General features: G+C 40.7%; 1 protein-coding gene across 3 annotated transcripts in view; it reads right to left on the bottom strand.

The window, feature by feature from the left end:
• LRGUK (leucine rich repeats and guanylate kinase domain containing) overlaps positions 1 to 13,588 on the bottom strand; it is a 126,531-nt gene that overhangs the window by 30,895 nt on the left and 82,048 nt on the right. The window contains exon 16 of one of the 3 annotated variants that reach the window (XM_033193335.1): positions 9,520 to 13,427. The exons of 1 other annotated variant lie outside the window; for it this stretch is intronic. In XM_033193335.1, the coding sequence (XP_033049226.1) occupies positions 11,878 to 13,427 (1,550 nt within the window). In that variant the 3' untranslated portion in view covers positions 9,520 to 11,877. Of the gene's footprint in view, positions 1 to 9,519; positions 13,431 to 13,588 lie in introns of those variants that run through there. One more of the 3 variants, XM_033193334.1, reaches the window with a different exon arrangement.

The raw sequence follows: 13,588 nt of genomic DNA on the forward strand, positions 1-13,588 counted from the left end.
GACTACAGGTACCCATCACCACACCCAGCTAATTTTTTGTATTTTTAGTAGAGATGGGGTTTCACCATGTTAACCAGGATGGTCTCGATCTCCTGACCTCATGATCTGCCCGCCTCGGCCTCCCAAAGTGCTGGGATTATAGGCGTGAGCCACTGTGCCCAGCCTGAGGCCACTGTTTAACAGAATTTATTCATAAATAATATCTAATATTTCCTTTAAGATGTTAGAATGTTCAGAGACCTAGAATATAAGAATACTGTATAAATTTCTATTACTGCTCATTCACAGAGGGGCTAGGAGTAAATAGCTTTGGCTATATGAGAGCATCAACACTTTTAGGAGTATTGCTTTTAAAGTGCTAAAATAAATGATATCCACATGTACCTTCAGTCAATATGATGGACTGAGCAGAAGTGGAAAACTACCCCCACCCAAAGATGAGAAAAACACTAATGTATAACATAAATTTGTTTTGTTTTTAATACATAGTAAGGCAGAAACCAAGAAAGAAAATTTTCTAGATACTACAAGTGTAGTGAAGACTCAAAGTCAGAGGAGTGAGAATTGATGCTAAGAGGTCAGAGGGCATCGGGGACTGAGGTTTGAACACATGGTCTGAGAGGGGAAGCCACAGACCCTGCATGCTCAGCATGCAAGACCTGACTTGGCCAGGTACGATGGCTCACACCTGTAATCCCAGCACTTTGGGAGGCCGAGATTGGCGGAACGCTTGAGCCCAGGAGTTTGAGACCAGCCTGGCCAACATGGTGAAACCTCTTCTCTACAAAAAATACAAAAATTAGCCTGATGTGGTGGTGTATGCCTGTTATCCCAGCTAATTGGGAGGCTAAGGTGGGAGGATCACTTGACATCAGGAGGTAGAGGCTGCAGTGAGCCATGATTCTGCCACTGCACTCCAGCCTGGGTGACAGAGTGAGACCCTGCCTCAAAACAACAACTACAAAAAAAAAAAAAAAAGAAAAGAAAAGAAAAGGAGGAGGAGGAGGAGGAAGAAGGGAGGAGGAAGAAGGGAGGAGGGGAGGGATGAGGAAGAAGGGAGGAGGGGAGGGAGGAGAAGGAGAAGAAGGAGAAGAAGGAGGAGAAGGAGAAAGAGGAGGAGGAGGAGACCTGGACTGTTTGAAAAGGTGACAAGTGGCCGGGCGCGGTGGCTCAAGCCTGTAATCCCAGCAGTTTGGGAGGCCGAGACGGGCGGATCACGAGGTCAGGAGATCGAGACCATCCTGGCTAACATGGTGAAACCCCGTCTCTACTAAAAAAATACAAAATACTAGCCGGGCGAGGTGGTGGGCGCCTGTAGTCCCAGCTACTCAGGAGGCTGAGGCAGGAGAATGGCGTGAACCCGGGAGGCGGAGCTTGCAGTGAGCTGAGATCCGGCCACTGCACTCCAGCCTGGGCGACAGAGTGAGACTCCGTCTCAACCAAAAAAAAAAAAAAAGAAAAAAAAAGAAAAGGTGACAAGTTGGAAAAGGGGTATCTGGAAATGTCAGTCCACAGACGTAGGGGCTTTGTCTGGGGACAGATTCTTACCTAACCAGACAATAGAAACACCTGTGGGAAATCAGACTCTACTTTGGTTTGGAATCCGAACTTGAACTCCCCCCAAATTGTGTGGCAATCCCAAACCAATAACACAAGGTCAAAGTTGTTGCAGACAAGTAAAAGTATTTAATCATGGTAAGGAAGTCTAAAGTTCCACCTAGGCCCTGTCTTGAGAAAGGGAGCTTGAACAGATGCAACAAATGGGTGAGGACTATATCCAAAGAATTTCGGGTACTAGAACAATCTACAAAGGAATATTAAAGAAACTGTGTTTAATCACAAAGCGATAAAATGAAATGACTGTATGCAGAAGCATTCTCTGTTGAATCTCTGTGATAAAAGCCACTTGACCCACATTTATTGCACATGTGCTATGTGCTGGCTGTTGCTCTGGATGCTGGGGATATAGCAGTAAATAAAAAGTTCTTGACCTGTGGGGATTACATGCTAATATTGGAGTCAGACAAATAACACATTTAATAATGTCAGGTAATGACAAGTGTGATGAAGAAACAGAAAGCCGGATGAGGGGACAGCATGAGAGATGGCATGGTGGTCAGAGGAAGTCCACCTAAGGTGGTGACATCTGAACACATATTAAAAGGCATAAAAAAGAACAGTATTCAAACATCTGGGGGAAACTCTATCAGACCGAAAAAGTGGCTGGTGTAAGAACATAGATGTATCCTTAATATAACTGCATCACAGTAAAGAATTCAGTGTGGCTGAGGCAGAGAGAGAGAGAGAGAGAGAGAAAGAGAGAAAGAAAGAGAGAGAGAAAGAGAGAGAAAGAGAGAGAGAGAGAGAGAGAGAGAGGAAGGGGGTGCATCCTGTGCTAATTTATCTTTTGGAAAAAACCCTTGTCCTGTTGATGTCACTCTAAGTACAGAGCATTAGGAAAACGACTAGATGAACTGGAACCATCTAAATAAGATATAATTTAAAGAAATAAAAGCTATATTCACTGAAATAATTTCCATAGAATAGATCCTACATAATATATAAAAGTTTATTCAAAATATAGTTTTTGTGTCCGGGTTCCTTTTTCCAGTTTTCTAAGACATAAGCTGTCTGTACTGTGGTGTAAACAAGTCAAGTTCCATCTGATGACACAATGCAGCTATAATCCCAATAATTTAATGTCTTAGTGATTTCTCAGCAACAAAGCATTGTGGGTAAAGACAGTGTGTCTAGATGACTATTAAACTACATTGTAATACTACCACTTGAAGGACTTGAACTCCTATAATAAAGAGTTTCATACACTTCTTAATATATTGTCTAATGTCTTAATACATCAGTGGACAAAAGAGCTTACTTCCCAATTTAAGGAAAAACCATAATTCCCAATGTTAGAACACCATGCGACAAATTTTCTTAATGTGATTTTATTCAAGCTATCTAAATTAAAGTCAACCTTGAGGCAACATTTTAAATACATATAAACTACTTTACAGTCCACAAAAAGAACCAAGTTGTTCAGTATATATGCTAAATTTATTTAAATACCTGCAATGAAGCATAAATGAATTTAATGATCCAAGGCAGATTTTTAAAGTTATTTTATGGATTAGTATCATTACAAATGCAGGAAAATATAAATGAAGTATCTGAAACAACTGGAACCACATTTCAAATTAGTTCTAAACGGCTTAGATCTTTTATGTTAGACATACTCTTTTGAAGTCAAACAAATTAAAATAACATTTGTATAAAACATTTTAAAAGAATAAGCATAAAATCCAAACTAAACACCAAAAGCAGTAGAGGCCATGTACCTAAGAATAAAAGATTTGTACATATATTTAACATTATATCATCAAACAGACTAAATAGGGCCATTTACTGCATTAAAGGAAGTTAAAAATAGAAGATGTTGATGATCTGGTATCACAGGCATGTAGCCAGGTCAATAATTAGTGATGAACTTACCATTTGGGGGTCAGATTATAAATATTTTGAAAAACAAAATCTCTATTTTAATGACAAGTGTTTCTACATTAATAAGATTTCTTATTTAGCAAGGCAATTTAGTCATTCTCCTGTCCAAAAATATGACTGATTACTTTTCAATATGAGCTTTTGAGCTTTTGACATTTAAATAAAACCTTGCAAAAAAAAAAAATGTATCAACGCTAGAACTGATCTCTCTTTGAAAGCACTTAGAAATGGATGACTTGGGAACAGGCTTTAATTTAAAAAAAAAAAAAAAAGTCCTCAGATGCACAGATGACTTCAGAATCACTTACATTTTTTCCCCCCCACTCAAATGGGGCTTTGTAATCCCAGCACTTTGGGAGGCTGAGGCAGGCGGATCACTTGAGGTCAGGAGTTTGAGACCAGCCTGGCCAACATGGTGAAACCCCGTCTCTACTAAAACTATAAAAATTAGCTGAACATGGTGGCATGTGCCTGTAATCCCAGGTACTCGGGAGGCTGAGGCAGGAGAATCACTTGAACCCGGGAGGCGGAGGTTGCAGTGAGCTGAGATCGTGCCACCGCACTCTAGACTCCAGCCTGGGAGTCCTCCAGGCTGGACTCCATCTAAAAACAACAACAACAACAACAAAACCATATAGCAAGGTTTTTTTTTTTTTTTTAGGAAAAACTAACAAGAATAATTCATACCTACAATGATTAAATGCATATATACATATGATGTAAATATCTGTAAAGTTAAAATCTCTTTAAGTCTTGATACTGAAATATGTAGTCACAAAAAAGACCTTAAAAGAAAACACAATAATCTGCTATCGAATTTTAAATATTTTTAATATGATAGATAATTTGTAGTGGAAAATTAAGATGAAAGTTAGTTTATTAGGAAGTGCTATCACAAAACTAAAGGTGGCAAAAGAAGCTATTTTTCTAGGACAGAATTACATCTTCAAAGTCTTGTCTATCTGTGCTTCTAAGAAAAGAATAATATCAACTAGAAAAATAATAATTTTGCATAGTATCCATGATAATTTTCCATAGCAAAATAAACTTTTACAGTAGAAAACTAACATAAGTCCAAGGAAATACAGTAATAATGTTGTAAATAGTCATGTTATATATGGTAAAGTGAATACATTTATTAAACTATGCTTACAGTGAAGTGCTATATTCTTGAGTGTCTAATCAAAGAAATAATTAGTTATTTAAACAAAAACAATTTCTATATCAAGAAAAAGGAAAATATACACATTTACATTCATAAGAGCAAATAAAGCACAAAAATGTTCTTTTCTAGTAAACTTCATACATTGTAATGTCTTCAGTGGAGGTGAACTAATGGGTCAATATTTGGGCCTTGCATCAAGAATGTTCCAGTTAAAACATAGAGCGATAAGGCCCAGAATTCAAAAAAAAAAAAAATGGATGAATATATAATGAAGTAGTTAGCTGACACTTTAAAGAAGATAAAACACATAGAACAGGTAAATTTCAAGAGTGGAAACTTGCTATATACGATCTGCATTAATATAGAAGAATTTGGGAAAGAAAAGAGGAAAAGGGTAGCAATGATTGACAGAAAACAGGATATACATCATCAGGAAGCTTCAATACACACTAAAGACTTCCTTTCCTTCTACTAACATGTTCAAATAACTGTATTTCTGATGGGATTTCCACCCAATCCCATGCCCTAAGCATGATCTTTGATTGCTAAGGGCTTATCCTTCAAGAATAACATCTTTTTCAAAGATGTTACTTCATTGGTCACTTTCTCCAGCAAAAACATTCTCTTTCTTCACTTTGCTTTTCTATTTTTATCCTAGGACACCAAGGGGGTATAGATCTGGTAATTGTAGAAGCTAGTCTTTGTCTCAACTGAGTCTCAAAGAGAAAATAAAATATCTACTATCTGGACCAGTGACTTGACAGCATTCACTATCTAACCAATCTGAAACCCAGAATACAAATGATCTTGATTTTATCAATAATGAAATCATAGTAAAAATAATAGATAGCATTTATTGAGCATGTACTATGTGCCAGGTGTTACTACAGGCCTTTTATGTGTGTATCACATGGAAACTCATAATAATCTCAGACCTGAGGTTTCCCTACCCATTTCTCCAAACTACAATGCTCCCTAGGAATGCCCATTGACAAACCTCTTGGTCTTCGTAATATTTTGCTCAACTACAATTTCTTTCCAATATTACTCTAATTTTAAGTTCCTTAATTAAATCAAGGTTGTCACATTTTTAAAAACTAATTTTCACAAAGACCATCTCATTTACCAAATATTTCCACCCAGCTTGAACAGTGTCGTCATCTTTCAATGAACGGGAAATGCAAACATTTTTGCTGCTTTCATGTGAATATGAACAAACACTACTCATAGAAGCACTTACTGTGTGCTAGATATTGTTCTGGGTGGTTTTCAGTATACTAACTCATTTAATCCACCTAAAAATACTGAGGTAGGTACTATTACTACCTCCATTTTATACATGAGAACTCTGAAACTTGCCCAAGGTCACATGGCTAGATTGTAACGCAACTGGAATTTTCAAGGATTATTTTGAATTTTAGTGTTATCTGCAATCATGAATTTCTAAGGTTACAATCTGTACTAAAAGGTCTTCAGCTTTTGCAAGTCATGACTGCACGCTCATAATCAGTTTTAAGATTAGAGGTTTGATCTTGTAACACCATTTATCTGTCATCAACACAGAAATGGTTAGGCCGTTCTTATCCTCTTCTCTGAATGCCTGGTCAATACAGAAAAGTGATTTCTAGAATTATGTCTTTCAAATTGGACTACGCAATTAAATTCATTTACAGACACACTGTGCTACATACTATATAAATAGTGCAATTATCTGAAGTGGAAATAGGTGGATCTTTTATGGTAATAAGATGATTTTCAGACTTGTCATGGAGCAAAAGGCAAGGAAGTAAGCTGATCAAGATTGTTCTGAAGTGCCTTTTTTTTTTTTTTTTTTTAAAAAAAGCTCCATATAAAATGTATGCATATGAATTTTGGATGTATCTTATCCTGAGCCCCAACACTGAAAAAGAACATAACTGCCAATACACCAGAGCCTTGTCCCAGAGCAGAATTCAGTATAAATGATGTCAACCCATCCAACCTCACTTGAAGGCAACCAGAGCAGGGGGGCAGTCTGGTAACAGGCCTCCAAGTAAGGACAACATAAAAGCAAAGCTCTAGGGCACTCAGTGCGGTGTTTTCCAAACTGCAGGTTGCAAACAAAATTGTGAAATCAATTTAGGAGGCCACGACCAGAATATTAAAAATTGAAATTCAGCACCATAGAAAATGTCAGTCATCTATCACCATAGTAAGGGTGTTTTATGACACATTTTTTTTTTTTTTTGCCAGGTATGTATGTGTTTACTGGGTCACGATATTGTAACATGTATACTTCTAATTATGGATCTTGGTCAATAAAACTTTGAAAGCCACATATCTAAGGAGTACTAAGTACATGTAATTTTCTAGTACTAAGCATTACATTTAATAAAACGGGATTCCTCATAACAAACAAATGGAGTCAGTTGCAGTAAGAGGATCTTAGATCATAAAATGAACCTTACATTTTAGCCAGTCCAACTAATCACCCAACATATGAAGACCTTCTGTAAGATTCCCATAACAGAGCATCTAACTTCTGGAGCAAGTCAGTCTGTTCCTCTGCAAATCACCTCTAACTCTTAGAAAGTTCATGATGTCAAATCAAAACAGAATGTAAGGCTATTGCTTTCGCATGACAGCTCTTCAAAGTGTGTGTGTGTGTGTTTAAATTTAATTCTATATAACTTCTTCTGAATAAACATAGGTCATGGTAGAAATTTAAAAAAATACTAAAAAGCATAGATGGGAAAATAAAAATTATGCAGAATCCATAATCCAGAGCTAATAACTAGAGCCATACTGGCTCTACCTCCTTAACCTGCTTTCTACTTACTATGCAATAAATAGTTTCCTCCAATTAAATATTCTTCTACGACATGATTATAATGACAGCATAACATTCTAGCATATAGTTATACCATAACTTATTTCTAAAATCCCTTAGATAGCTAGATTATTTCTAGATTTTATCATAAAAAAACATTGATATGAACATCCTTGCACATAAGCGATTTCCTTATGATAATCGTCAGATTCGAATTACTAGACTGAAGCTATACAAAATGTTAAGGCTTTGACAGAAAATTGTAAAACGTGTCCCAGAAAAATTGTGCCAATTTACTTTCTCTCCTGAGACATAGAAAGTGCCTTTACCCACAGCCTCGCCAACAGTAGACATTAAGCTGTTTTTCATCTGCCAATTCAGTACAAAAAAAAAAGTCTATCCTGTTTTAACTAATAATGAGGTTAAATACGTTTTGACATATCTATTGGACATTTTTATTTCCTCTTCTGTGAATTTGCCAATCATGCCCTTTGTTCAATTATCTTTTGAGGTTTTGGAAATAACTGATTTAGCTCTTTAAATATTTGAGGAAGGCTTTCATGCCAAGAGGCACTATTAACTCCATTGATTTGAATATTAGGTGCCGGTCTTCTTTAAAGGAGTTAAAGATGGTATTACTAACGCAGTAACTATAAGCCACAATGTTTTTTTGTTCCTATAAAGATCATCTTACTGAGCAACATATCAAATGGGAATGACAGGAACTTTGTAAATATAGATGGAAAATGGCAAATTTTAAATATTGTTATTCTATGTGTAAAAATCAGAGGTTTCCCTTATACCAAGAAAATCAATAATAGCACTAAAGACCTCTTGTTGATACTCTTTTCCACTCCTTTCCTCCAACCACAAACAAAATGTTGTCCAGTTCCATTGAGTCTAAGACATTAGGAATGTATACTACCAAAACAATAACAGAAACACAAAGAAGTGATAACAAAAATTTGGCTTATCACTTCCCTTTTGTACCCTAATGGAAATGCAACCACAAATGCCTTCAGGAGCCTCAGAAACAGGCGCCCAAAGAGGAAAATTATACATTTCTAAAAGTAATTTTAAATTTGGAAATTCTTCACCTAAATGAGACATGGACAACTCTAAAGTGCCGCATACCTACCTCATAGAAAATGAGTAATTATCTTAATTTTCTTCCTTTCTTGCACAATCTGCCCTCCCCGACATCCAAGCTAAATATTTACCTAATTTGACAATTCCTGCCCCACAGCCTTGTTTCAGGCCTAACTTCTTTTCTAGACTACAGCAATAACTTCCCTGCCACTCCTCCTGCTTCCTGTATTGCCCTCCTCAAATTCATCCTCTATACGCCCTCCAGACAGATGCCTCTCAGATACAAATTCAGTGGCTCCCATTGTTAAAGATCAAGTTTCCAAGCTCTTTGGTGTAGCACAAAAGGGACTTTGGATCTATATAGACCTACACCTCTCCTGGCATTCGGGTCCTTAGAAGATGCTATGCCTGCGCGTGCCTCTGCTTAGGCATGCATGGTTCCTTCTGCTAAGAAAACTTCCTCTCCCCATCAGTCTGCTGACTAATTCTGCAACCACAAAGACTAAGCTGAAGGCTGACCTTCTCTTCGAAGTGTTTCCTGATCCAATGTTTGTATCCCAGGCCAATGTTTGTATCCCAGGCCCAATACAAACCAATACAAATATTGGTTTGTATCCCAATACCAAATTGTCCTTCCTTGGTATTCTTATGACAGTCTGGAAAAGTTAACAAATAGATTTTCCTGTCTGTACGATGCAAAATATAGCCTAGCACACTGTGGGGCCTTCAGTTGCCCTAATCACATGGCATTATTAATATAATGAACCCTCTTATCTCTTTCCCTTGATAAAAGACAAAGCTTCTTGAAGTATCCTCATCACCTCACCTTATCTAGCAACCATCACTGTCTGGCACATAGGGTGTGCTCAATAAATGCTTGTTGGATGAATGAGCTTTTAGTAAAAATAAACACACTTTTAGTAAAAATAAATAAATGAATGAAATAAATGATATGTTTTCTACAGTTACTGTATTATTTTTTTCATGAACAAATCAGATAAATCAGAGGGTAATTACTGGCATTATATATACTTTTCATTTTGCCAGAGGATTTCTATATCCTGGATTTCTAAAATATCAATTTCTTTTACTGCCCTTGAAATAACATTTGAAATTCATAGTTTCTCAGACACCTCTCTTTTGTGTAAGATAACATACATTTACAAAGGCATTTAATCATCAGTTATATTTTTAAACATGAGATACCAAACACAGTTTAGCATGCTGCTGTGTACACAGTAAATTGTCAATAGATATCTTGTAGCTTTTTAAGAGTCATATCTTGGGTTGTCTGTATTGGTCACAATTATCCTCTTTTTGGGTGGAGTATAGTGTCCATACATAGGAGTTGGTTCAATAGGTATGTCTAAAGGTAACCCTGGTCCCTGCTAGAGTAGATTGGTTTGAGAATGAGTGCCTAAACCAAGTTAGGCCAACAAGACTTTCTTTGGATTAGGATTAATGAACATTCATTCAAATTAATCCCTTTACAGTAGTGGGAGCTTCCAGAGGTAAAATCAGATGTGGGCTTGAGAGCTGCTGGTGGCCTTGTTCCCTGACATGTGCAGAAACTGAAAGAGCCATTTGTAGTCCAAAGAACAAAGCCAACATGGAGAAAGAAACAGAGATGAGAAGTGGTGAGAGTCCTAGACCAGAGTCCAGGAGATGACTAGAGTCCTGGTTATGTTCCACAACTGGCCCCCAGTCTTTCTGAGACCTGCTGTAGCCCTGCCCTTCCCATAGTTTGGTCATATGAAATCTTCTACTCCCTTCTAATAGAGTCACACAAGCTGGCTTAGAGTGGACTTCTATCATTTGCCAGCGAAAGAATCCTGATGATATGAATAAATGAGCAACTGATTCACTTAAATGTTCTCCCCATTAATTCTTTTAATTGATTCAACCAGATGGTTTGGCATAATAAAGACATGGGCTAATTTACATGAGATTTCTACTCAGAGATAGAAGGAAGGTATTCATTTTGAAATACATTTCAAGCAAAATAAGTTTCAGGCAACATATTGCCAAGACAAATCTGAAGCATTTGATCACAGCATCACGCATGCAAAATATGTCCTCTTCCCTACAGAAGATTCCCGCAAGTTAACTGTAGATTTGGAATCTCCAGAAACAGCAAAGTCTTCCTGCCTCAAGAGTTCTTTTTGCTTTGGAACTCCTCAATAATGCAAGAGGGATAAGAGGATTTTCTAGAAGTCTAGAAGCGAATTTTCCTTATGAAGAGAACAAAACTTAATGGCAATATGGCCCTGCTTCAGTCAGAGTTGGAACTCAGGTTGGATTCGTGTTTGGACACAAAGGCTACTTGTTGGCACCAGCCTTCCAGAACAGCCGAATTTGGTGGCAGCAGCTGATCAAGCCGCATCCCTCTGGGACAGCTGCTCTTCCAGGCGTGACGGCAACAGCAGAAGAGGCACAGGAGTGCAGATTGGCTGCCTTCTAGGAATCCAAGGTTTGGACAGCACTGAACAGCCCCTCCACCTATGCTGACCATGGGTTCAGGAGGAAGCCAGTGTGGAGACTCACAGCACCCAGCCATAGCTGGTCGTTCTCTCACAGTACTGCCTTAGGGTTCCCAGACCTTAATGAGCTGGTGGCTCCAGAGATGGCTTAAACCTTGGTGCGATGACTGCCCCTGGCGTTCAGTCTTTCCTTCCAGCTGCCCTGCTCCACAGCAGACACCTGGTCCTGTGGCACTGCCCCATGTTTGCAGGTTTGCTTCTTTGGTTTGCTGCTTGGAATCAAGTGCATTGTGCCTTTGGACAGAGCTCTCTCTGGCCTGACCTATCCCTGATGGGCTGGTTGTCTTTGTCAGGCTGCTGGGTTGGGGGCTCACTGTCCTGCTCTGGGGGTTGCGAAGCAATGTCTCTCCTCTGAGACCTGCCCTTTCAATGAACCTGTCCCTTTCTCCCTGGATGCTCCACAGGAGCCAAGCTATCCTGTAGCGACTCCGCAGGGGCCCTTTCCCTCTGGAGGGGTCTCCCAGGTGAGGGCTGGCTCTTCTGAGCTGGCCGATCGCCGTTGACGGGAGTTTTATTTTCTTGACATAATCCTCCAAAAATCTCTCTCTTCCAAGATGGCCCTTGTTTGGACACATCTACATTCCGAGCCAGGTCATTTGTGGGGAGGTCGGTATGGGCCCTTTTTCTGAGATTATGTTGTTTTTTATCTTCTTGTCATCGGGGGTCTCTAGGTGATGGCTGGGCATGGGGGGGCTCAGGAATTTCTGGTGTATGGAATTTGCTTCTCTGGTTGCTCAGATCTCCCTAGTTTGTAACAGTTACACACTGAAATACTAGCTTAGACAAGAAACTAGAGAAGGGCTGGGGTTGGGATGGTCGGGCACCCTGGCGGGAGCTGGCTGACGGAGGGGTTCTAGCTGCAAGGCTGGCTGGTGGCTCCCAGGCGGTGCCTCTTCCAGAGGTGCCAGTCCTCCAGCCTTCCCTTTCTGGATGGGGAGTTTTTTTTTCCTAACCCCTGTCTGCTGAAGTGGCCCCTGGTTGTGGGGTGAGGCCTGCATGTCTGGAATCCTCCTCCTGGAGGAGCCGCCTGCTTGGGGAGCTTTCCTTTCCTTTGCAGGCCTTGCATGGGGCTGAGTCCTCGAGTTCTGGGGCAGCCCTGGCTCTGGGAGAGGAGCAGGAATGCGAGGGAGCCTCACTTTCTGAGCCGCCTCCTCCAGGGCGGGACTGAGGATACGCGGTGCTGCTTGCTCCTGGCTGGGAGGACTGATAAGAGGGAGTTTCACCTCACTGACCTTCTCTTCCTGGACTTGCTGAGGACTGTGGGCTGCCTGGGGGTTCAGATTTGGCGGTGGTTTTGAGTGCAGAGGGCTGATGGGAGGAAGTTTACTGGTGTCTGCTTCCCGGGTTGGTGGAGGCCTGGGACAGGGAGTCATGGTTTGATCGGAGGTTGTTCCTAAAGCCTCTTCCCTGCTGGGCCATAGGAGTTTGGGTGTGGGCCTCCTGCTCTGGAGGGGAGCCAGCACCTGAGGCTGGGGCAGCCGAGTGGGAGCCAGCCGGATTCTAGAAAGCAAGGTCGCTGGGGCTTCCCTGGCCTGGGGCTGCTTGGTATCTGTTGCTAAGTCTTGGGGATGTGGCAGTTCTGGGGGAGGGGTAGTGACCCTGATGGCTTCCGGTTTGGAGGTTTCCTCCTTCAGAGCTTGCTGAGAATCTCCAGCAAGTTTCTGCACCACATCAGGGTGGGAAGAATCTTTTGGAGGATCATGGTGGGAACTGCTGGGTGGATGTTCGTCTGACTCAATTTCCTCATCCTGAATTCTCTGAGGGCTGAGGGGAGTGGGGCCAGGTGCCTGTGGAGGTTCAGACAGAGGAGGGCCACTGGGGGTTACCTGGGCCTCCCCTGACTCCTCATCCTGGCCTGGCTGAGGGCTGCGGGACCGGGGAGGGGAAGGGTGTGCAGGAGGCGCCAGGGTAGGGGTGATGGGAGACTGCCCCACCTCACTGGCTTTCACCTCAGGGACATCTGTCTCAGTGGTTATTTGTTTTAGAGGAAGATGTGATTGTTGGACATCCTCTTCCGTCGGGTTTAGGAATAGGTCCTGGGCCTGCTGAGGAAGACCCAGTGCCGATGAACTGAGGTGTTGAGGGAGCTCAGGATTGAGATGGCTGTTAAGAGAAAGCTCTTTTTGATGGGTTTCTCCATCCTGAGCCAGTGGTTGGTTCTGGGCAGGAGTTAGGCTCTGATTTTCTAGGTTCTTGGCATGAATTTGCATTCCAGAGAGATGCTCTGTCATCTGGCCATCTGCTTGCAGTTTTGCCAAGCGCCTGGGAGATGGAACCAGGTGTGCTGGTACCCCAGAGAGAGTCTTCTTGCTAGAGGGAGCTCCTGCTTTAATATAAAAAGAAGTTGACTATAAACAGAAGTTAACTAACTGCTTAGAAATTAATAAGAAAAACATCTGTTCCCCTGTTAGATGCACATAGGCCCTTGAAAGGAATGAAATTACACATACAGGAGAACTTAACCTTCCCTTCTCCTTGGAGATA

Source organism: Trachypithecus francoisi, unplaced genomic scaffold (genome assembly GCF_009764315.1).
Source record: "Trachypithecus francoisi isolate TF-2019V2 unplaced genomic scaffold, Tfra_2.0 Lachesis_group4, whole genome shotgun sequence".
NCBI lineage: Eukaryota > Metazoa > Chordata > Mammalia > Primates > Cercopithecidae > Trachypithecus > Trachypithecus francoisi.